The sequence below is a fragment of the Panthera pardus genome, unplaced genomic scaffold (assembly GCF_024362965.1).
Source record: "Panthera pardus isolate Hobbes unplaced genomic scaffold, ASM2436296v1 HiC_scaffold_10, whole genome shotgun sequence".
Taxonomy (NCBI): Eukaryota; Metazoa; Chordata; class Mammalia; order Carnivora; family Felidae; genus Panthera; species Panthera pardus.
The window spans coordinates 76,322,274-76,348,647 of record NW_026526655.1 but is presented as its reverse complement, the minus strand read 5'-3'; the positions used below and the strand labels follow the sequence as shown (position 1 = coordinate 76,348,647).

At 34.3% G+C, this 26,374-nt stretch overlaps 1 protein-coding gene across 3 annotated transcripts in view; it reads left to right on the top strand.

The window, feature by feature from the left end:
- KCNJ3 (potassium inwardly rectifying channel subfamily J member 3) overlaps positions 1-19,247 on the top strand; it is a 153,560-nt gene extending 134,313 nt beyond the window's left edge. The window contains exon 4 of one of the 3 annotated variants that reach the window (XR_002081947.2): positions 15,437-15,546. Coding sequence is in view for 2 of the 3 variants with exons in the window: in XM_019456677.2 (XP_019312222.1) it covers positions 15,437-16,023 (587 nt within the window). In the remaining variant the exon portion in view is untranslated. Of the gene's footprint in view, positions 1-15,436 lie in introns of all 3 variants that reach the window. The other 2 variants (XM_019456677.2, XM_019456685.2) reach the window with 2 other exon arrangements.
- The last annotated feature ends 7,127 nt before the right edge of the window (positions 19,248-26,374 follow it).

The window sequence follows — 26,374 nt, the reverse complement described above, 5'->3', positions numbered from 1 at the left end:
AGCAAACCGTATACATTACTTGAGGCAAGAAGTGGATTTAAGACAGCGTGGTAACAGCCTAAAAAATAACTTGGAGCTGTCAGCATCAGACAGAATGGAGCCCTCATAGACCATATAAGCAGTAATGATGGTTTCAAATTACAATGGGAAATCTTTATATTTTGAAAGAATAATTACGTAATTTTATCTTTCTGGAAACGTTTACATTAAAGGTGTTTATGTTTGTTTGCTTGGAGAGAGGGAGGGAGAGAGAGTGGGAGCACTCGAGCATCAGAGGGACAGAGAGAGGGAGAGAGAATCCCAAGCAGGCTCCACACTGTCAGGACAGAGCCAAACTTGGGGCTCCATCTCAAGAATCATAAGATCACGACCTGAGCCATGACACTAAGCTGAGCCACTCAGGCACCCCTGGAAACTTTGACATTAGGTGTGGGTTTTGGAAATTAGTTTAGACTTCGTACAAAACAGACCTATTTCTTGCCTCCATTCATTTTGTGGAGATAAAATATAGGTACAGCAAAATAGATGCGCCTGCTTATATGTATATGAATAGGTTAGATACTTTCTAATGCAGTGAGCAGGGTGTTTGGAATATGGAAATTTGCAAACAACAAAACAGGATGTTTGTGTGACTTCTCATTTCAACCACAAAAGCAATTTTTTTAAGTAAATTTTAAACGTTGTTAAAACCTCTTTATTTATGACTTCATAAATTATAATAATCAAAATTTAGAACCTGTTGGAGAAAAAGATTTGGTGGCAAATTTATACATTAGTAGTCTTTCTTTTTTTTTCCCACCATATGCATCATGGTATAGAGATCCACCTTTATGGCATAGCGAAATGGTTGAAATGTAGCATGAGTGTAGATGAGGGCTCTTGAGATGCAGAATAGTTAACTCCAAGAACAGAAGGAACCTGGCTCCATTTCTTACAAGCCAGGAGGCCATGAGCAAGTTACTTAACCTCTTAGGTACTGGCTTTTTTGTTTTAATTTACTTATTATCAGTAGACTTGATGTTTTAGAAAAGTTTTAGGCTCACAGTAACATCCTGCAGCAAGTACAGAGTTCCCATACATCCCCCAGCCCTGCAGCCCAGCCGCTGCCAGCCTCACTCACCATTAACATGGTGCCCCAGTGTGGTACGTTTGTTAGAATCAATGATCAGACATCGACACATCATTATCAATCTAAGTCCATGGTTTACATCGGGGTTCACACTTTGTGTTGTACGTTCTAAGTTTTGACAAATGCATAATGACATGTATCTACTATTACAGTTATCATATAGAGTATTTTCACTGCCTTAAAAATCCTCAATCTGGCACCTGTTCATCCCCAACTCCTGGTAATCACTGATCTTTTTACTGTCTGCATAGTTGGATTTTCCAGAATGTTATGTAATTGGAATCATACAGTATGTAGTGTTTCAGATTGTCTTCTTTTACTTAGTAGTATGCATTTATGGTTACTTGTGTTTTTCATGGCTTAATAGCCCACTTTTTAAAATCATTGAATAATATTCCATTTATACATATATAGCAGTTTGTTTATTCATTCACCAATTAAAGGACATTTTGGTTGCTTCCACTTTTGGCAAATATGAATAAAGTTGCATAAACATTTGTGTGCAGATTTTTGTGTGGACATAAATTTTCAGCTCATTTGGGTAAATACCAAAGAGCCCAATTGCTGAATCGTATGGTAAGAATATATTTAGTTTTGTAAGAAACGGCCAAACCGTCTTCCAGAGTGGCTGTATTATTTTGCATTCCCAGCAGCAATGAGTGAGCAGTCCTGTTTTTCTGCACCCTCACCAGCATTTGCTGGTTTTGGTGTTCCCTGTTTTGGCCATTTTTAATAGATATCTAGTGGTATCTCATTATTATTTGAATTTTCAAATATATAATGACATGTAATATGGAGCATCTTTTCATGTGATCAGTCACCACCTGTATATCTTCTTTGATGAAGGGTCTGTTCATACCTTTTCCCCATTTTTTAGGGACAGGTTAATCATCTGAAAAAGAAGATGGTAACTACTCCATAGGGATTTTGAGAATAAACTAATTCACTTAGATATTTTAACATAGACCCTAGAATATAGGTCCATTAAGTATTAGATGATATTCTTATGAATTATCTACATTGCTTCATAATAACATGTCTGAAACAACATTCTCCCCACTCCACCCCACCAATCAGCTTCCTTTTTTCATAAAAAAAAATCAGTTTCTCAATTTTTTTCCTTTTCATTTGGTTTTAAATATTTCTTTCTTGACTCATCCCTTAAGTGCAGACAATTTTTTTTTTCCATTTTTTTCCTATGGAATTTTTTAATTAATAAATGAAACAATCTCAGAAGTAAGTTGGGTACTTCTCTGTCTCATATCTGAAATTAAATCATATATATATATACACATATATATGATTAAATATATATATACATATATGATTAAATATATATTTAATCATATGATTAATATATATAATATAATATAATATAATATAATATAATATAATATAATATATATTTAATCGTAGCACAGTTCATGTATTTTTCAGGTCAATCACTGAAGTTATTACCTTGTTAACTTCTGAAATGTTTATTAGGCAGAGAATGCAACTGCACGATTAAGATTATTTCTTAATTCTTTTTATTTGTTGTGAAAAAGTGATATGTCTGAGAATAAACATTACTAATTCAAAGTCTATTAAAATTGTTATTAAAAATGATAGGAATACAGTTTCTGATTATGAATACCATGAAAACTGATACCTTTGGGTATGTATGGCCACAAATGAAAGCGTCTTCTTTACCAATTATTAACTCTATCTCATGATTCCTATGTGCGCATCTGGCCAGAGAGCTTGATTTTCAGTATTCCAAGTGGATTAACTTGCCTTTTCTTCTTTCTCTCTTTCTTTCTTGTTTAGATCTTGGCCATAGTGTTTGTAATATCAATAAGCCTTTGAATATTAGACATTACTATATATTTTTTTCTTAGCATTATTTATATGATGTAAATAATTATATTTATAAATGAGATATATATGTATATGTATGTATATGTATATATGTATATGTATGTATATGTATATATGTGTATACATATACATATATATATATATATGATAAAATCTCCCCCAAAGATCACCAGGTCAAATAAGAATTTTGTCTGTATACCCTGACTCTATCTTAACAGATTGCTTATAGACAGATCGTTTTTCACTTTAACACCTGGGAGAAAATCTAAGCTGTCTTGGGAGTTGAGATACATTTTAAAATAAACTTTAGAGAGTTCAGTTATCATTTCCTTTTTGAAAATGTCAATCATTAGGAAGTTTCTGTTTACATCTCTTACCCTATTTGCCTCAGGATTTTTATATTGTAGCTTTTTTTTTAAGCGGTTTTCTTTTTTTTAATTAAAGCAAATTAAAATACTGTCTAAAGGTGAGAAACCGCGTGGTCTAGGGAAACTTTTTTTTTAATTCCAAGTGGATTAAAAATTAATTCCAGTATAATTAATGTGCAGTGTTATGTTAGTTTCAGGTATACATTACCATGATTCAGGAATTATATACATTGCTCTGTGCTCATCCAATAGATGTACTCTTGATCCCCTTCATTTTTTTTAGCCATCCCCCGTCCATCTCCCCTCTTATAACCACCAGTTTGTTCTCTGTATGTAAGAGTCTGGGTTTCGTTTGTCTTCTTTTTTCTTTGTTCATTTGTTTTGTTTCTTAAATTCTACAGGAGTGAAATCATATGGTATTTGTCTTTATCTGACTGGCTTATTTCACTTAGGATTGTACCCTGTAGATCCACCCACACTGTTGGAGATGGCAAGATTTCATTATTTTTTATGACTGAGTAATATTCCATTTGATAATATATATGCCACTTTTTTATTCATCCATCTATCAGTGGGCACTTGTATTGCTTCCATACTTTGGCTATTGTAAATAATGCTGCAATAAACATAGGAGTGCGTATTTCTTTCCAAATTATTATTATTTTTTTTGTATTCTCTGGGTAAATACCCAGCAGTGCAATTACTGGATTATATGGTAATTCTATTTTTGATTTTTTGAAGAACCTCCTTACTGTTTTCTATAGTGGCTCTACCAGTTTGCAACCATGCACTAGAGTTCCTTTATGTCTACATCCTTGCCAACACTTGTTGTTTCTGGTGGTTTTGATTTTAGCTGTTCTGACACGTATGGGGTAGTACTACTCATATAATAAAAATTATACTTTTAATTTGCATTTCCTTGATTATTAGTGATGTTGATAGGGAAACGTTAGTATTTTCATGGTTAAACACCTGTTTTGTCATGTCAGAAATTTAAATTATTTATTAAGACTTGTATGTACATGCCCAAACCAATCATTCATTTTTCTCTTAAAATACATGAGCTAAAATATCATATATTTGTAATGATTACTGTGAAGTGGCATTTTCACATCTAGAATGGAAAACAATAATAATTTCCATAAAATTACAGATATTTTATTTTTAATTTAGGTTCTATAAATAACTTAAGAACAAAAATTGGAAGGGAAATTCTCTGATTTTTCACTGCAAAGCATGGAACCATAATAACTGCTGAATTGCAAATGTTTATCCAGGCTCTGTTCTAAGCCTGCAGGCAAACAAAAAGAATTTGAATTTCTGCCAAAGAAGATGTTAAAAAATAGCTATAGTTTGATATTGAAAAAGAAGTAATAGCCTATACAAAAAGTAAGCCTCATGACTCAGGGAGAAAACAAGTTTTAGATTGTCAGGTATAAATGGATAATGCTGCATTTTATACAGTGATCAGTTATAGTTACATGAGGGATAGAAATTTCACCAAAAGCTTAGATTTAACTAGAGGTCAAATACTCAAGTATATCAAAATACCAGTTAATTTAATGTGGCTTAATGGTTAAATGCAAATAAAATATAACCTCTCTAGAAAATGTATCTAGACCTACATCTATTAGTGTATATTTTCACAAAAGCATAAGGAAAAACCTAACTGGATAACCAGATCATTGAATTTGATTTATGAGCAAGTGTATCTTCTTTGTGCAAGAATCATTCATACCTTGGTTTGTGAGCATAATTCGTTCCAGAAACATGGTTGTAATCCAAAGCACTTGTATATCAAAGCAAATTTTGGAACCATTGGCTCAGTTGTGATGTGACATTTGTGTCAGGTACTGCTCGTATTGTAAGACATTGCTCGCTTATCAAGTTAAAATTAGAAATGTTTGTTTGTCTTTCTTATGGAACACCCGCAGAACAAAGTTACTCGCCATCCAAGATTTTGATGTATTTTATATGGTGATTATATATAATTTATTTTTATATTCTCTCCTGTCCCACCTTACTAACCAAAGTAAAAAGGTCTTAGTATAATTATATCCCTTGCATTTTTGCTGCTGACCCCTTCTAGTAGATCGGGCAATCTAGTAGATTACTGACCAGTGTGGGAATGCTGTATCATAAAAAAATTGACTTCTTGGAGCACCTGAGTGGCTCAGGCAGTTAAGTGTCTGACTCTTGATCTCGGCTCAGGTCATGATATCATGATTCATGGGATGGAGCCCCACATAGGCTCTGTGCTGACAGCACGGAGCCTGCTTGGGATCCTCTCTCTCTGCCCCTCCCCAGTTTGTGCTCTCTCTCCCTCAGAATAAATAAAATTTTAAAAACAAAACAAAGTTGTCTTCTCTAGCACTGACATTTTTGACCTTCCTATTCTTCTTGTTCCTCCACTCCTCCTACTACCTCTCCCAAAGAATGCGTTGAGCACCTAATATCTGGCACAGTGTTGGATACTAGAGATGCCAAGGTGGATAAGAGCTCCCTTAAGAAGCTTATTCTAATTGGGGCGTCTGAGTAGCTCAGTCGGTTGAGCATCCAACTTCGGCTCAAGTCATGATCAAGTTCATGGGTTTGAGCTTTGTGTCAGGTTCTGTGCTGACAGCTCAGAGCCTGGAGTGTGCTTCGGATTCTGTGACTCCCTCTCTCTCTGCCCCTCCCCCACTCATGATCTCTCTCTCTCTCTCTCTCTCTCTCTCAAAAATAAATGAAGAACATTAAATATTTTTTTAATTAAAAAAGAAGCTGATTCTAATCTAATCCATATCTGTAACTTCATTAATGGACAAAAAGGAACTGTGTCTTAAATTCAGGTGCAACTGGTTGTGTCTTTGCATCTGCTCTTTACTCACCCCAGAATTTGTCTTTCTTATGTGATAGACAGGGACTGTGTAACAAACTACTACTCATTTTTAAAGACTAGGTTTAAACATAGAGGTTGAGTGAGTTTATCCTTCATTCCATTGCCATAACACCTTGTAATTCAGCATCTTGAAGAGTACCTGGCAGAAAGGAAATGTTTGATCAATTAATAAATGTTAAGTATTATTACTGGTTGAAGTTGATTATGTATGTCATTGAGATATTTATAGTACCTGGTGGTTGAGAAACGTGGGTGTATGTGCCTGTGCACGTGCGCTTGTGTGTATATTTCAAAGACAATACATTAGAAGAGAAAAATTAGGAAAGATTTCATACATTTAGTGGCATTTAATTCAAGCCTTGAATATGAGGAATTATGTGAAGAGGTAGAGAGATGAAAGAGGATATTTCAAGCAGTTGAAACAGCCATGGACCAAGTAATATGCGTGGAAAACAGTAATTATTAATGAGAAAGTCATCCATTCAAAAAAATTGGAGCAGAATAGCATAGAGGTTAAAAAGGCTGACTGTGGAATTGGAGGGCTTGACATTATATCTCCACTACAACCATATCCTGTCATGTGACATTGGACAAGCTACTTCCCCTCCCGATACCTCAGTATTGTTATCTGTCCTATGAGAAAAAGAATAGTATGGTGAAGAGAATTATAATACTCAGAAAACTTGGGATCCAGCATATATTGTCTACTATGTGTTGTAGTTATTGTTGAGAGTTTTTAAAGAGTTAAAACTAAAATGGACATTGAGGGCTAGATTTTGAAGGAACTAGGAAGACATGCTGGTAAGTTTGGGGTTTATTCTTTATTTTTCTTTAAATTGTATTTATTTATTTTGTTTACATATCACATAATTTAAAAGCTACTAGGCCTTGCCTCCTAATACTATCACGTTAAAGGTGAGAATTTCAGCCTATATTTTAAGATGACACAAACATTCAGCCCATAACACCATATAAAGTGGTTATAAATGCCATTTTAAAGCAAAATTCTAGGAATATCTTTTAAAAACAGGAAATAATCTAAACATTTAATTGTTGTAATTCATGTGCAACATTTTTAAAAAGCTGATCTGTTTGTTGCTTCAGACAATATTTTAAAAAGTTTTCTTGCCTATGATTAGAGATAATGTTCTTCAAAATAATCAAATTCCAGCATTATCTGAAAAATGTTCTGTTTAAGCAAGAAAATATTACATTTTCCCTTTGAAAAACATCTTTTCTGATGTCAGTCTTATGGAGTATTTTCCAACAATAATTTGGTTCCATTTTATTTAGGTCTTGAAGGTGTTTTAGAAGCTAAAATCATATTTTAACAAGAGAAAACTATAGAATGGATAGGTTTGGTTCTGATCCTATAATTGTCAGGGCAAAGAAACATGTTTTAATAGGTACCATAAAGAGAAAGAGATGCTGTAAGAACGGAACATTTCCTCTCTTAGGTTAAGGGAATGATAATCAGTTGAAAGCGTACTGGTCAAATTCTGTAATGCTTCTGTGTGAAGTGATAGTGGAAAGCAGAAGGTAGTCCCCTGTCAACACAGCAGAGAAGTTACTTGTATTTCTACAAGGGAAGTATTTGCTACCATAAAGTTAGGCATATTTGTGCAGAGTAGACCACATTGACAGACACAGACTTGACTCCATTTATATTGTGTGTACTAATAGGCCTTTCTTCTTATTGCAGATAAGTATAGACAACATGGTCTACAACAAATTAATAGAAACTAACAAGGCAAAAATTATTTCATTTGCTTTGAGTTGATTCTGAGAAATGGGTGATCACTAAAGAATTGAAATATATCTAAAGTGACGTTTTAACTAATTAAAACCCCAATAATAATGATGATTGATAATAGCTAATGATTATTACCAGGTAATATGGGAGACCCATTAAATTGATTATATCATTTTCAATTATAATAACCTAATAAATTATATATTTTTATCCCTTATAACTATCCATATTTTATAGCAATTAAGGTTTAGATAATTTCAATAATATGCCTAAGATCTTACTAATACTGTGTGGTTAAAACACAGCAACCTCAAATTCAAAGCCCGTGTTCTTTGGCTATTAATATTACCCCAATCCTCTTAAATATGTTTTTAACAGTATGACCATGAATTATCTGTCATAGTTTCTATGTGTCATTGACCCTTTACACCTGCACTTGCATTCCTGTTTGCAAATCTACCCATCTTTGTTGTTGGTTAAAAATCTATCTTCCTTTCTTTTGTTCTTCTGGAAAGTAAGAAACCTAAACTATTAAATTCGAAACTACTAAATTTCTTATTGACACTTTATTTTCTAACAAATGTACTTGGGTTTTTCTTCTTGTTTTTGTCTTTTAATCTTCTTAAGATTTTTTGACCTAGCTCAAGCGATAATAGCAAAGTGATGTCTGAGAACACATTGTAAGGCCAAGTGCTTGTAAATAATAGAGGATAATATTGGGTTGAATGCATGCCAGAAACTTCTACTCTTCTCTAAAGTGTCTGAGCAGAATATGTTGAGCTTTAAAGGGATTCCATCTATTTGAAAACTGCAGTTTCTGGAAGCAATTTATATATTCTTAATAGCTTTGCAACCTATATCCCAGAGGAGCCTGATGCCATAACCTTAGTGTTATTGAACAGTGGTGGACAGAGTGTCTTTGTTTTATAAACAAGATAAAAAAAAAACAAAAAACAAATAACAAAACCCTAACATCATATACTGCCTCAGAAAGTTTAGAGTGTAAACTTGGGTTCAGCTCAGTACAACACAACAGAGAACAGGCAGAGAATGACAAGTGTGCCTTATAGTTATTGTATCTTGGAGGATGGGTGAAATTTGGGGAGTACTTAAGGGAAGCAACAGCTACAGACTATTCAGTAATATTCAGAGCAATAATATAGGGCAGTCTAGGAAATTACATGTGATACAGCACATGCTATACATGCTAAGTTGTAAAAACCACTGCCAATTTGGGGGGAAAAAACCAAAAATGACAAATTTAATGAATAAAAACAATATATTATTCGGCTAAAATTTTCAGTTGTGGATGTATGTATATAAATGAGACTTGTAGAGTAGTCAGATGTCCTGTATTTAGGGACTCTTCTAGAAGAAAATGAGCAATATTTATTGTACATGCAACTTATATATACATTACATAATTTCATTTAATCCTCTCAGTTTATCCTATGTAAAATCAAGAGAGCGGGCCTTAATTTACAGATGAGGAGACTGAGGAGTAAAGAGATTTAATGGTTGTTTTCAAGTTCGCACATTAATTAGTAATGGATCAGGGATTCAAGTACATCATCAGAGCTGAGAAGAGTCAAGATTGCATGTACAATGTGCTTAGAGAGATGGTTGGCACACATAAGTTCTTATAGCAATCTTACTATTATTACCTATTATTATTACATAGCTTAATTAAAGGAGATTTTTCTCCAATTTTCCCTTTTGTATAGTGCACACATAAAAGATAGCCACTATTATAAGAGAATTCTCTCTCTCTCTCTCTGTCTCTCAGCAGATTCCATATTAAGGTTTAGATAAAGCCTCTGCTATGCACAAGTTATTGATTATTTGACATTTTCTGTGTCACAACACCCAGACATTCCCCTTGGCCTGGTTATATTGTGTTTAACCATCTCACACACACCTTATGTAGGGGACCATTTCTAACCAGCAGAAACAACAAAGAATCGCTGAGTTAGAGGTATTCTGAAAGTTTAATTAAGGACTTATCAAATAGCAACTCCCTTGCCAATTTTCACTTTAAAAAGCTCTCAGACTTGTTATTTGAATAAGTGTTCAATTCACTTAAAGAGGAACTTAAAGGTAGAATCAGGAAGGGGACAAGTCAAAAGTAAAAAGGTTAGACTGCATCGCCTCAATCATTTTAGATCAACACAGTGCTGGAATAAATTAAAAAGCAATCTATAGCTTTTTCATCTAAGAATTAGTGCAGGAAATAAATCCCCTTTTCACAAAATGTTTTTCATCTAAGGATCAAAAGTCCCAGCTATTTCCAGTAGCAGCATCTGTTGCTTTACCAGTTTCCACAGAGATGAGCTCGTGTTGATTTTCATCACATTTGTTCAAGCTTGGAATCTGGTTAAAATACGCAAACTGTCGCAATGCCAGTTAAGAGTTGCAATCATATAGTACCCTGTGAATAATGCCATTCACCTGCATTTATTTTGATTCAAACAGCATTTCCAATTATGAATCTAAGCATGGGTTATTTTTAAATGACTTGAAAAAATGACCTAGAGTAAGAAACATAAGATAAAGTATTCTACAAGGAAGAATACTATGATACACACATGTTCTTAGGAAACATATTATCTTTACTTTAAATCTTTTCAGCTGAAATCTGTGTTTTGCTTTTTCAACACCATTTTGGGTTAACGTGTAAAAAGAAGTCTGTCAGTTGCGTTACCTTAGAATATTGTCTAAACTGCAGATTGACCATCATAGACATTTTTCTGTTTTCCACCTTCTAATACTTTAATATCATTATTCATATGTTGACTGGATATTAATATTGTAAGTTTAAACCAGATTAAAAAACTGATGTTAGATACAAAAATACTGATTGAAAGAGATACATGCACCTTGATGTTTATAGCAGCACTATCAACAATAGCCAAATTATGGAAAGAGCCCAAATGTTTATCAATTGAGGAATGGATAAAGAAGATGTGCTATATATATATACAATGGGATATTACTCAGCCATCAAAAAGAATGAAATCGTTCCATTTGCAATGATGTGGATGGAACCCGAGTATATTGTGCTAAGCGAAATAAATCAGCTGGAGAAAGACACCATATGATTTCACTCATATCTGAAATTTAAGAAACGAAACCAATAAACATGAGAAAAAGAGACAGGCAAACCCAAAAACAGACTCTTCACTGTAGAGAAAAAACCGAGAGTTACTGGAGGGGACATGGGTGGGGATAGGTTAAATGGGTGATAGACATTAAGGAGGGCATCTGCGTTGAGCACTGGGTGTTGTATGTAAGCGATGAATCACAAAATTCTACTGAATCCAATATTATACTCTATGTTAACTAACTAGAATTTAAATAAAAAACTAAAAAAGAAAAAAAAATTAAACAATGTAATGCTGTTGAGTTGGAAATGTATGCATCTGTGTACCTACATCTAATGAAACTGTAAAAGAAGGAGCAGAGGAACAAACATGAGTCAAATGCAAATGTCGTTGGTATAATTACCAAAGTATTGTCATGGTTTTAGTCACCTTGCTGCAGGCCTTTTTAATAATCCACCCCAAGCTTCTACACTCAGTCTCCTAAGCTATTGGAGATACATGGATGGAAACTAAGAAACTCTAATATTTGGAAATATGAGCAGTGTATCTTTTTCTAGATTTTAGAACATTTTGAATGTTTAATGGATCATTTTTCCAAAAAGAGAATTGCTATCTGATATCTAGCTATCTGTAAATTTAATTTCCCATACTGCTGATGTGGGGCAAATTAGTGATATGTCAAAATTCCCCACTTACGTTAATGCATTAACACTAATTTTCAGGAAGAACGGGAAATGGAAATGATTATTACTATAGAGCAGTAAACCCAGCAGTCATTATTAAGCTTTGCCTTAAATAGCAAGCGCTGTTCTGTGCACTTGTCCAAAGCTCTCAATAGCTTTATGAGATGATGCTTCTTCTCAGCTTTGTAGAAGGGAGAACTGAATCTCAGAGAGTTTCAGGTATTTTTCACATGCTACTTAGTGGCATGAGGTAAATGATATCCAAGTAACATTGAATTGACAGCCAAATTCATAATTCATATCCAACAACAATGAGTTCACTCTGAAAAGAAATTAGTTTAATTTCACATAGTAGAAATAAATCTCCCCACCCTACTTTTCTGTCAAAATCCTCCACTGGCATTTGAGTAACAATGCTTACAGGTATCTTTATGTGAACAGATGCTTGAAATACCTGTTTACATTGTAGATGTCACTGTACCTTCAGCACCTTATTAGTATTCAATATCCTGTTTCCCCAAAGTGAAAATTCCATAAGATTTTATTTCTTCCATGTTTCCCCACCATTTGATTTTTTTTTTTTTTTTTACTTTTTTTCATTGACTGCTGATAACTACCCAGGAAACAGCTCAGGATAAGTAAGCATTGCAGATCAGCAATGTGGTATATTATAAAGATAAATAATGGGACAGAATGTTGATTTTTTTGTTTCATTTCCTTTCCTTTCCCAATGTAAAAAATGTCACTAAAATGGAATGAACTAAGATGGTGATAGTAACTGGATTTTGTTTCAGTGTTTACTCTTTTGTTGTTACAAGTAACTGAACAAAGTTTATGTCTGAATTTACTTCAACTCTTAATATATACATCCATTTGTAATGACCAGAGGACAAACCTACAAACCTATGTTACACTGAGTTATATTTACTATATGCCCTTACTTCAGATAATTCTACCCACCATCAATTTTCAGTGGCATAATTTTTAAAAGTTAAAATGGGGCTGTGAAGGAAGTACTGTCACTTAACAGTAAATATATATTTATGATCTTTTTCTTTTATTTTCTTTTGAGAGAGAGAGAGCACATGAGCAGGGAAAAGGGGCAGAGGGTGAGAGAGAATCTTAAGCTCCACACTCAGCATGGATCCTGACATGGGACTCAATCCCATGACCCTGGGATCATGATCTGAGCCAAAACCAAGAGTCAGATGCTCAACTGACTGAGCCACCAAGAGCCCTCTGATTTTTTTTCTTAAATTTATTTTAATATCCTGGGCTGGAAAGATACATAAATTATGAGAGTGACTGCTTTGGGAGAGAAACTTAAAGGTACTTTTTTAAAACAAATACAGGGTACTTATTTATTTTATTTTTCATATCTTAATGGATAGGAACATGGATAGTTGTTGTGTATTATAATTTTTCATGATCTTTAAACTATTCAAAATAAAGTCAAGTAAATATATCAGGAAATACATTTTTTAATCTTTTCTGAATGATCATCTGTAAGTTTTTTTCATGAAATACAGGCTAGAAATTGAAGATACAGAATGCTACTGTGTGTATGTCTATAGTACTTACAAATTACTCTTTAAACTAATTTTGTTATCTCCATGTATAAATGTTTCTGAGGGCTATTCCTGATAAAATGTTGATTATGAAGACTGGTATTTGGCCAGTTTGATTTTCACCATGACAGTTAATTTGATAGATTGTTTAGAATCGGTTTCCTAACTAAAATATTAGTGACACGATGGCAGAGTAAAAAGAACAATATCAACCCCCCCAGAAATTAGAATAATACTGTGCTTTCTCTATAGCTTCCTAGATCTGTGCCCAAGGAAGGTCAAGATCTATTTCTGAGTGCTATATTTCTTATCTTTAAAATGGACATAAGAATATTTTCTTTTTTAAAAAAATGTTTATTTTGGGGAGAGAGAGAGAGAGAGCATGGCCTGAGCAGGAGAGGAGCAGAGGTTTTGGGGGGGGGGGGGGCGCGGGGACAGAGGATCTAGAGCGGGCTTTGTGCTGACAGCAGTGAGCCTGATGCGGGCTTGAACTCATGAACCATGAGATCATGACCTGAGCCGAAGTCAGATGCTTAACCAACTGAGCCACCCCAGTGCCCCAAGAATATTTCTTATTAGGATGATCTTAAAGATTAGAAATAATAAACAGAGTGCACCTAACACAGTGCCTGAGATATGATAGGTATTTATTTTCTGCATTTGTTTCTTTAAGAAGCATCTGGAAAAGGATGGTATATAAGTGTAACAGCTGCTTCTTTGGTCATACATAGCTGACCATAGTTATAAGGCAAGATTTTGTAAAGATTCCAGGAAGAAATTATCTTCAATATGGCTTTTCAATTATGTACTTATCCTTTTTCTCAGTATTGTATGTATGATCGCTAATCAAGAGAAAAGACAGAATATCCCTTTATCCAAATTACTCCAGGCTTAACCCCAATAGAAATTATTTATAAAGTGACAGAGAGAGAAGAAAAATGTAAGCAGAAAGGCTGTCATTATTTGTTTAAATTATTCTTAATTATTACGGAAATGCATTTTTTAAATTTTACACTTTACTAGCCTCAAATAGAAGTCTGATAGTAAAGGTGAAAGAAGGTAGTGAATTTTGCAAGTTACAAAAAGTTCTGTCTTCTGACTGAAATAAGACTGAAGTTTGATAACATGTTTTAAATGTATTCATGGACTTCTCAGTCTTCACACTTCCAATGAATATCTGAGGTTGACTGATTTAATAGTAACCCGCTCTAAATATCTGATTTACGAAGACAACACAGTTGAGTAAATAAGAGTGGCATGATGTCAATGACATCCAAGTTAACATAATATGTAAGTAGCAACATTTTGTACCTGATATCCTGCATCTGGTTTTAGAGATTCCTATAGCAGGGATAAAATTTGAAACATCACATTGACACAGATTACTGATGTTAGCATGTGGATTTCTAAGACCTGAGCAAAAGTTTATGCTGGCCTGAAAGGTCCAGAAGAATAGGACCACCATGATGACTTTTTATTACCCAAGATAAAAATATTTTCAACTTTTATTAACTTGGCAAATACTTGGGATAGTTCTCTTTGCTCTCATTTATTAAGACATTATATGACACCTTTTACATTTTTGTACATGTTGCTTTATTTACCGTGCTCACAACAGTACTGTGATGCAGGGATTTCGTCCTTTACAGAAGAGGGAAGTGATACTCCGTGAAGTATCTTAATAAGTTTACACAGTGGTAAAGTTTGGATGCAAAGTTGGGTTTGTTTCATATATCACATGGCTTCTTGAGCGATAGAAATGATTTTGTGGTTTCTCCCCTTCTATCAATACGTATGTTCACATATTGATGCCATTATTACTTTTGGTTCATGGATAAAAAGCAATGAATTGTGCCTTGATATGTTGCCTCTCAAACATGTACAGTAAAAGTGCCCTGTGGTTTTCATTGGAAGAAAGCGTATGTATCAAAGCTATTAATGTATTGAAACTTCTCACGTGTTCCATTAGTCGGTTTATTTAGATAAGAGTTCAAACGTAAACAGGAAAGCAAAATGAATCCCTTCGGTCAAACTGGCGTTGCATGTCCACGCACTGTGCAGAACTTATCACAGGTTTTCTTTGTGCCCCATAGGGATGACTTGTCAAGCTCGAACATCTTACACTGAAGATGAAGTTCTTTGGGGCCATCGTTTTTTTCCCGTGATTTCCTTAGAAGAAGGGTTCTTTAAAGTTGATTACTCCCAGTTTCACGCAACATTTGAAGTCCCCACGCCACCTTATAGCGTGAAAGAACAGGAGGAAATGCTGCTTATGTCGTCCCCTTTGATAGCACCAGCCATTACTAACAGCAAAGAAAGACACAATTCTGTGGAATGCTTAGATGGACTCGACGACATGACTACAAAGCTTCCGTCTAAGCTGCAGAAAATTACTGGAAGAGAAGACTTTCCCAAAAAACTCTTGAGGATGAGTTCTACAACTTCAGAAAAAGCCTACAGCTTGGGAGATTTGCCCATGAAACTTCAACGAATAAGTTCAGTCCCTGGCAACTCAGAAGAAAAACTGGTATCTAAAACCACCAAGATGTTGTCTGATCCCATGAGCCAGTCAGTGGCTGATTTGCCACCAAAGCTTCAAAAAATGGCGGGAGGAGCAGCCAGGATGGAAGGGAATCTCCCAGCCAAATTAAGAAAAATGAACTCTGATAGATTCACATAACAAAACACCCCCGTAGGCATTATTTATTGTTTGATTTAGTAATAGTCCAATATTTGGCTGATGAGGTAATCCTCGAAGGAATCTGAAAGGTACATTTTTCCCCAGTCATATATGCATATTTGAGAACCCTTTCTTCCCAAGTATTGCCACTGTGCAGAAAGCAAAAGTTGTGTAAAGGGAGGACACCATAAGAAAGTTCTTATTAACGGGCATGTATTATCACATCAAGCATGCAATAATGTGCAAATTTTGCATTTAGTTTTATGGCATGATTTATATATGGTATATTTATATTGTATATTCTGGAAAAATATATATATATATTTAAAGAGGTGGTACTCTTCACGACATTTCTAACATATGTATTAAACCAAACATGAGTGGATAGCTTTCAGGGCGATAAAACTATATATATGTGTGTGTGTATATATATCTATATATATACACGTGTGTGTGTGTGTGTGTGTATATATACCTATACACACACACACACACACACACACACATACATACGTACATATATATCTGATAAAATTGTGATGTTTTGTTCAAAGTTGTAGTTCTTGTGCATGTTTACTTTATTAGGCTAGGAAGGCTTCTGGCATTAATTATTAATACCAAATATTTTAGCCTTAAATTATTTGTCATTTTAAAATCTGATTTAATGTTTTCTGCTGTTTAAGGTCCTGGGAGGTTATCAATTGTACTTTATATGAGGGAGTCACACAAGTCTATGCTATTTATGGCCCTGCATAAATATAACCATTATATTTAACTTATAAATTTTAGAGCATACCATCAATATGCTAAAAATTTCTTAGGATTTTTAAAAGTTGCTAGCACTAGGGGAAAATTGCTTAATTTGAGAATTGGTCCTTTTCTGGACTACTTCAAGTCTGGAAATCTGTTTTGTATATGATCTAACACAAATATGAGCTCTGAACAAATGCTGAATCATTGTAATCATTAGTAGCCAACTTATACTGAATATATCAGAATCTGCTTGAAATTACATAATTAATGGTCCCTGTTTCAAACTGAGGCAATTGGTAACATTTTCACTCCTTTTCTGGAAGTTCTGTCATTTTAAAAAACAATAATTTATTCTTGAAGAGATACGACAATACAATGAAACAGATGATAAATATCTATGCTTAAAATATGTATGTCTAAATGAGTCTCTTTTTTAATGCTGTTCTCTTGTTTGTGGCATTTATTGTATCAGGACAGACCTTTTTTCCTCACCTGGGGAACCTATCCCACCCCATGCCTGTCACTGGGTTCAGGGAGAATGTTATGTATATACCTGAGAGAATTTTTAATTAGATGAATTGAAGATATTTTACCCATATGGGCTTTTTTGTTTATTTGTTTGTTTGGTAAACAATGATTTTATTGGTGTCTTGGATGCCTGGCCTACCAAAGTAATTTTAACAGTACTATTTTTCTAACCCCAAGGTCTGATATTTATTACTCATTAGTGGAAATAAAAACTATTGCTCAGAAGAACACCTACAAAATAAAGATTTGGAATGCAGAGATTTTTATGAAAATTTATAAGTGCTCCTTATCAAAATGTCATAGATTTTCCTACAGTTTGTTTTTTTTTTTTTTTTTTTTGGTGGGGGGTGGGGGCATTGCAGTGTAAGTCTGTCCAGAATTTAGCTATTTCTCCTTATTAATATCTAAATCCTTAATGCCTGGTTTGGGCTCCCATTATTTCCTGGTTTTTTTTTAGCAATCCTGTGATGATTTTCTCACTGGAAAATTATTACATCAACAATTTTATCATTAACTACAATAATACCTTCTGGCTACCTCTGTATCAACCAAATTCTGTAGGTGCAAACAAATCCCAGGGAACTATTACTGGCAAAATGATCAACTTTGAGCATTCATCCACTGTGCATAGAGCTAGTTGTTCTACCCCTTGATCCCATTCTCTAGGTATAGGAAATGAACTAGCAGAGAGAGAAGGGGGTCTAGGGAGCATGAGATATTCATTATCAGTGGAAGAAACTCCATAGATCATTTAGTCCAAACACTTAAAACTAAATAGAGCCATAATTTAATTTGGAGAGTCATTCTAATTTGTCTTTGGTACCAAGGAAAACATGGACCAAAAAATGAACTCTCTGAATGTATTTCACACATTCATTCAAGAAAATTTTTGCATGTCTTTTATGTCCTAGGCCATTTTAACTCCTGGACATTTGGCTCTAAGGGGAGGTTGCTGCCCATTTAAACACTGACTATTGGTAGGAGAGTGGGGGGAGGGCGGCTGTGGAGACAGAGGGAGCACAGATAAGATGATTTCAGATACTCAAAACAACAGTGTAAGGTAAGGAAAACAGAATAACAAGATGGAAAATGGGTGTCATAAGAATTGATTATCTTAGAAGAGGTGAGCGGCTTAGGGAGGGAGTGATATATTTCAACAGAAATCCAATTGATGAGAAAAAAACCATGGTTGCCAGAATTAATTTTTCTTAGTGATGCTATTTCTTTATCTTTTCCACATATGTATGGGAAAGGTATGATTTCTGCATGTAATTGCAGTTTAGCCCCTATTGCGAAGTTGATCCGAGGTCCCAGTTTACCAGGGAGAGTTCCAGTTTATACCTGTTGTATCTGTGTAAGTAATAATAGCACTCCCTTTCACTCTTCGAGTGTCCTGATTTGGATGATACATTATATGGTGACTCTCCATTTTTGTTGAAACTAACTAAATTACGAAGTCTGATATATTTGGATAAAAATAAAAAATTGCTTTTTCTTCTCCTTTTGCTGATTTTTTTTTATGCTGATCATTCCAAAAAAGATCATCTCCGTTTCTTCTATTTCATCCTGGAGAACTTATTATCCAAGTGATTTCATGTAACATTTGTTCAATCTGTATATGACATGTTTTCTCAGCAGTGAAAAGTTCTGCATTTTATTGACTGAATAAAAAATAAATCTCTGGTATTTCCATTTCAGGAAGTTATAAGAGCTCAAATCAAAGAGAATAAAAGTCAACTGAAGCCAGGATAATTGTCAGCCCACCAATGTAGTGACTATTGGAAAACAAAATGTAATGTATTCATTGAACTGAATAACTCTACTTAACAACTGGAAATTAGTCCCTTTTGTGGGATTTTCATGGTATAGCTCCTGTCATGGTAAAATATTTCATTCTATTTATCAAAATGATGTGAATAAAAGAAATATAATTATTTTGATAATGCTTATCCTCATTTGAAATATTCATCCTTCTCAGCAATATGTGAATACAGTTTTGTAAATATATACAAATTAAAAATAAGGATATTTTATCATTAGTTATTTTTGAAAAATTCTTATGTGCTTTTAAATTCATCCATATATGGCTTTAAATACTAAGAAATGTATTTAGTTGTCTCAGTACTAAAAAGCCCATTTGTCTAGACAGGATGGGGGCAAAAACGGATTATTTCTGTTGGAGGAAGAGTGAGATTATGGGGAAGGTGGCCTATCCTCTGTCCGATTTATGAAAAATTCCTACAATTCCATAGTATGCAGAGAGTTCAGCTTGACTGCACAGCACATCTGTGGGCTCTACTTCAGAATTTGTGCTTAAATTACATTGTACATCATCTTCAAGTTAGAATCCAACTAATTGCATTTTCTGGCATGCAATTAATAATTACTTAAATGTGCAAGGTCATTTAGGTTACAAAAATATAAATTCATGTATTCAATGCTGCAAGTTCAGTTTTATAAAAACTATATTAAACTTTCAAAACATGATTGGGTTTAATTTTTACAGTGTGTTCATCATTTTTTCCACTTTCCAACAGTGAATTACTCATATTCCTTGACTTGGGTTGTTTATCATAAGCCTCTTACCTCTTAAAAGACAATGATTCAATCCATCACAACTCATTCCTTGAGGGTTACTTTTATTTTTGCTCTTTATTTGTGAGATGCTTCAGTAATATGGAACTTGCACAAAATAATGCAGACTGTTTCAGACGTGCATTTCTTGTAAGGAATCTTCATGACCCTCCTGTCCTTCGCTGAGCCAGTGCTTCCAAAGCCGTAGTAAGTAAAGCAATCAAATACATCGTTTTCCTAATTTTGTTTAAATATCAAATCCCCCTTTTTAAAAAGTGTTGAGCTACTTTTCCTGAAAATGTTTCTGTAAAAAAACATGCTCCTAATTTTGAATCAGACAAGTTCTGTGATATGTAATGTGTCCAATTCCCTGGCACCTCATAGAATTAAGTTAAAAAACCACGTTCCTGAAGCTTCTGGCGTAGTGAGGTTCAAAGAATATACTCCTCATCATTCAGTAAGTAGAATTTTTTTTCTCTAAATTCTGCCTTTTTTACCTGAGAAGTTGCCTTGAAATCATGGCTGTTTCAGAATATTTGGGCTGTGTCTGATCAATGGATGCTACAAAGGGCAAATACGGGAAGGCCAATTAGCTCCCAATTGCTGACTAAAAACGGCACCTCTAGCCCCTGCTTGTCTTTTCCCAGCTCCCCGTGTCCATCACTTGCACAGTGACTTGCACACATTATGTGAGTCTTTACAATAATTCTACATGGTAAAGATTATCTTCATTTTATACTTGAAGAAACGGATTATCAGAAAGGCTCTTTAGCCAGTTTTTAGTTAAATGAAATCTACAAACAAGAGTAGTCCCTGCTCTCTGGGTGATACTGTTGTTACTTACATGCAAATCTCTAACCATTCTTCTAATGCTTCTTCCTGATTTTCCATTGGGGAGTATTAATCAATTTGCTTTTTATACTCTAGTAGACAAAGATCTAGTTCTATTTCAATTCCTGCTACCCACCACATCCACCCTCTGCTAAATTTCCAATATTGTAGTACCATATTTTTAATTAGATTAATTAGTGTTTTCGTTAGTGCTATCACAATTGAGCCCATGTGTTTGGATAATTTTTCTCACCCTTCATACCATATTCCCCCATAGGTTTAATAATTGTCTTGTTTTTTTCTTTGTGCGTGTCTGTGTGTGTGTGTGTGTGTGTATACACATATATATATAATTCAGCCACAGAGTCTTTTCCAGTTACAAATACTTTCCCATTAATTCCTCAAACACATTGCTATTTGAACAATTTTACCTTCTTAAGGAAATCTCTCCTGAAGCATTCTGACCTGCTCAATTAGGTAAATTTCTTTAAGTCTCCTGTATAGCTTTTGTTTTTGGATCTCCTTTATCAGCATCCAGCAGGATTCTGTTTGCCACATTCCCTGTTTCATGGAACACATGCTTTCATCTTTCTTGGTTGACTCTTTTTTTTTTAATGTAACACATTTTCTAGGAGTTTCTGAGAAAGAAAATGTGGCAGTAAACTTTTTGATATCTTGATATCTTCAATAAATTAATATTTTCCTCATAATTAATAGTGATAGTTTGGCCTAATGTAGAGATTACTTTCCTTCTGAATTTCAGTGATGTTTGCTTTTTTTTTCCTAGTTCACAATGTTGCTATTAAGATGTCTCATGCCATTCTGACTTTCAATCCCTTGCATGAGACAAAGGATTAAAGGTTTTAGAACATTCTCGTCTTCCACAGTATTCTAAAATTCCAAGATTATCTGCCTAAGCATGAGCCCATTTTAGTCCATTTTGCAGTGCCCTTTCGATCTGGAAATTCATATTTTACAGACATTTTCTTAACTTCTATCTTTATTCCTCTCCATTTTCCTCTGTCTTTCTAGCATTTTCCTTATTTGGATGCTAGAAATCTTGGGATGATTTTTTGATAGTCTCATATTCCCTCCTTTGTTATCTCTTTGCATTTTTTCTCTACTCTCTTGTACATTTTCTTATCATCTATGACTTTCATTTGTGTCCATTTATTTGATTTCACTTATCTTCCAAGATTTTAAATTATTATATAATAATTTTAATTTTCAAGATTTTAAAAATTTTTTGGTTCTCTACATTTTTTTAGTTTTTTTTTTCTTTGTATCCTGGATAAAGGATCTTAGGTCTTTCAAATTATTAATGATAGTGTATTTTAAATGTTTCTTCTTTCTCCATTCCTGTTGTAGTATTTTCTAATATATGTGTTTTTTGGTCTGTTTTCTAGTGGGCCAATTACAAAGATGACTGAGGCTCCATGCAAATATATAGAGTAAGTCTAACTGAGGCTCTGTGCAAATGTATGGAGTAAGTCCAACCATGGTCTTCACTGTTCAGTGATACAGTTTAATATTTACCTGAAGTCAAGGGGTCCCTGGGTGGTTCCATCCATTGTCCAACTATTGATTTCTGCCTGGGTCATGATCTCACAGTTCGTGGATCCAGCCTTGCCTGGAGTTCTACACCGACAGCCTGGAACCTGCTGGGAAGTTTCTCTCCCCCTTCTCTCTGCCCCTCCCCTGCTTACACGCCTGGCTCTCTCTCTCTCTCTCTCTCTCTCTCTCTCTCTCTCTCTCTCTCAAGAATAAATGAACATTTTTAAAAAGTTGATTTTAATGGAGGAAAGTGTGCCTTTTCCTGACATCTTTGCACTGCTATGCTTTTAAAATCCCTCTGAAATCCTTCTTTTTTATTTTTATTTAGTTTTTAGAAAGAGAGAGACAGAGCACCAGCAGAGGAGAGGAGCAGAGGGAGAGAGACAGAGAGTGAAAGAGAAAGTCTTAAGCAGCCTTCCTGCTCAGCACAGACCCTGGTGCAGGGCTCGATGCCATGACTCCTGGGATCATGACCTGAGCTAGAATCAAGAGTTGAGGCTCAACCGACTGAGCCACATAGGCGATCCTAAAATCCTTCTGTTTCCGTGTTTCAGGAAGCATCAGAGATTAATGCTTATATTTGATCTGCCCCTTTGAGAAAAACCCTAGTTAACTGTATTAGTTTTTTGTCACTGTTATAATAAATTACCACAAATTTAGCAACATAAATAATACAAATTTATTACTTTACAGACTGTAGCCAGAAGTCAGACATGGGTCTCACTGGGCTAAGATTAGTATGTCCCTAGGGCGGTGTTTGCTTTTAATAGCTCTAGAAGAGAATTCATTTCCTTCATCTGTTCAGTTTCCAGAGGCCACCCACAATCTTGGGGGGGTTCCCCCTCCTTCCATCGTTACAATCAGAAAAACTGAATCTCTTTGTGCCTTTCTTTTATAGACACATCTTGTTCTGACTTATCTGCCTTGCTCTTCTAATTTTAAATACCATTGTGATTATATTGGGCCCACCTACATAATGCAAAATAAGCTTCTCATCTCGTGGCCCTTAATTTAATCTTATGTGTCCATCCCTTTTGCCAAATAAGTTAACATATTCATGCGTTACGGAGATTAGGATGTGGACTTGAGGGGCCATTATTCTGACCAGTTCACAAACCTTTCTTATTTATCCCCTTTTATATAAACAGAATATAATCCGAACAAAAGTATTTTCCTCCTGAAATCTAAATATATTTTCATGTAGATTTAAAAATAAGGGCAGGCATTTATTTTCATTAATGATATCCTTCCATGCAAGGAAACATATTTAAGCAGACATTATTTAATTATTCCCTTAGGAATCTATTTTTGTCATAGTCTGTAAGCAAATGTCTGACCAGGTTTTATTTTACAACTCTTCATAGAGGAGAAACTAAAACAAACATAACAAAATAAAACAAAGCAAAACAATGCTTAATGAAACTGATTGAAAGTAACATCCATGACTTCAATGTCCTGAATCTAAACTTGTATGTCAGGTCTACTTTTTCTTGGCTGGCCAACCCCACCCTTTGGTCTTCCAACAATGTCAAGGGTGGATTTAAGTTTCAGTAGATCAACCTAAAAGCTGGTGTTGGTATTTGTTGACAGATAAATACTATTGTGCCATGTAGACCCTTAAAATGTATGTAAGCTTGTAACCTAGAAAATAATGTTAGAGATAAATCTCATTGTCTTTTAACCAAATCATCAGTGAACTACAGGCAGAGACTTGGGGAGCCCATGGGAGTTGGCACTTTGATCAAGGTTTAAGTTTCAGTGGCTAACTGACGGAGAAGGGCAGAATGGAAAATGTCACTTAGATGCAGGTTTAGTTTTGTAAATGAAAGCCAGTAGTGTGCCCTCTACCCAGTATTCCATTGTGAAGTCTAATGAGATTTATGGCTTCCTTTCTCATTGAGTTCATTAATAGATGATTGTTTGGTTTTTTTTTATTACCCCTTCATCTCCTCACCCTCTTCACTGCCAAAGTGACTTCTCAATTTTATAAAACAAGCTATATTGAAGGGAAATTGTGCACAGAATGAGACAATTAATTAGATTATGGACTCATATTTTGGTAACCCTGTATAAGTGTGATTTCACTGGCTGTCAATTTCCCTATGAATAAAATTTGTATTATGATATTATGTTACATTTTATATTCATATTTCACATTATTTATGTCTTTACTTTTATTAAAATACCTAGATTTGGATATGTGAATGAACTCTGTCATCCAACCATAGTTTTTTAACTCCTATACAATTCATGTTTAACACCAGACATTTTCCATTCTGCATGACTTACAGAGTTGATATTCAGCTATAAAGAAGACATTAAGTGTCAAATATTTGGTAAATTGAGATCTGTACCATGATAGGGATATACAAAAAGTAAAGATTAATTATAAACCCTAGGCTTGTTACTATCTGGATAAAGTAATTATGGATGACCAAGTTGGAGGGAAAAAATTGCTTCAGGAAATATGCATTGTATTTGGTCTTGAAGAGGGCAGTTTCCCCATACGTGAGAATCAAAATGTTGGTTACAGTTGAAATGGAGCACAAATTGCGAATGACCAGTATTCATATCAATAATCTGTTCTAAACCAGGAAGTTATTTTTTAGTCACTGGTTATTTGATTTATTTGGTTTCTTTCCCCAAAAACTACTAAATCCTTCCAAGCTGTCCAACAGGTTTTTTTTTTATATGGGGGGAGCTCTTACTTTAGAATTATAGACTCCTAATTAAAATATAGTGTCCTAAATGTTTTGAAACATAACTGCACATAATACTGGGGGATTCAAGAAGGAAGGTGACCAATTCATATCTGTGTGGGGTTGGTCAAGGTTAAAGAAGGTGAGAAGATCTTCCAAAGTATTTTGCTGTAAGGGATACTAAGAACTGTGTTAGCAGAAATTTGAAAAGATAACATAGATAATTAAAAGGAAGAGAAGTAAAAGAATCAATGTGTACAGATTCATGGGGTTTGGAAGCCATATTTTGTTTTACAAATATAAGTACTTCAGAAAGGCTAGAATATGGGATGTGGGAAGTGAACTAATATGGAAGATGATTATAAAGGTAAGTAATGGCCCATTCCAAAAGAATATTATAATCCACAGAATACAGGTTGTTTTTTTTTTTTTTTTTATGTTGAAGACAAACTGTAAAGTTTCTAAAAGGATAATGGGATCAGATATGTATTTTAGAAAGTTTGCTCTTCCAACATATAATCGGGAAAAAATGAACCCCACAATTTCCGTTTCATTGGAACCAACATATTTTTCACTAAACTCTATTTATAGCTTATAGCCCTCAGAAAAAAAGAATGTATCAGGCTTACAAAATGTTGTAGGAAAATATACATAAAATGAATACACAAGAGAGATGAGAAAAAAACAAAAAAATATATTCAAACTTCAAAAATTAATATAGATGCTGTAACTGAATATATTTCACTCCTCGCAGGTAAGGGGGAAAAAAAAGGAAGCCATGTTATGTGGTTTTCCTTATCTGAAAGGAGAAAACGAACAATTCCCCAAAGAAATGATAATTTCAGATCTTTTCAGATCTCATTAGACTTTCACACAATGTCTCTTTCCTTAGCCATTGTAATCAAGCATTCCAAATCACCTTAACCAGTCCCCAAAGGAAAGTATTATTTGGAGGTTTATTTCCTCTCTTTCCTTCTTTTCTTACATTTAAGAACATTAAGTTGATTTAAATAAAGATGGAAAAATGCAAATTTTAAAGAAGCAAAGATTGAAAAACAGAACAATTTTGATATTGGACCGCTTGCTAATCAGGAGGTGATTTGTATCAGGTACATGTTTCAGGGAAATAACTCCTGTTCTTCTCTAGTACAAGATGGAATAAAAAAAATGCAATACCCAGTCTGGGCAAATCAATTGGAGTTATCTGACATAATATCATAGGTTTTCCATTATTTAAAGTTTAATAATTAATGATTCACTGGTTAAAATTCTAGAGTTTAAAATGTATTCAACAAAATATCTTTTTCCAATAATTTATTGAATGGAAATAAAAACTTGATTGTTATCAGACATCTCAGTAAGAAATAAATGTTTACACATTGACCCTTTCCCTCAAACTAGGGGTTCAGCAT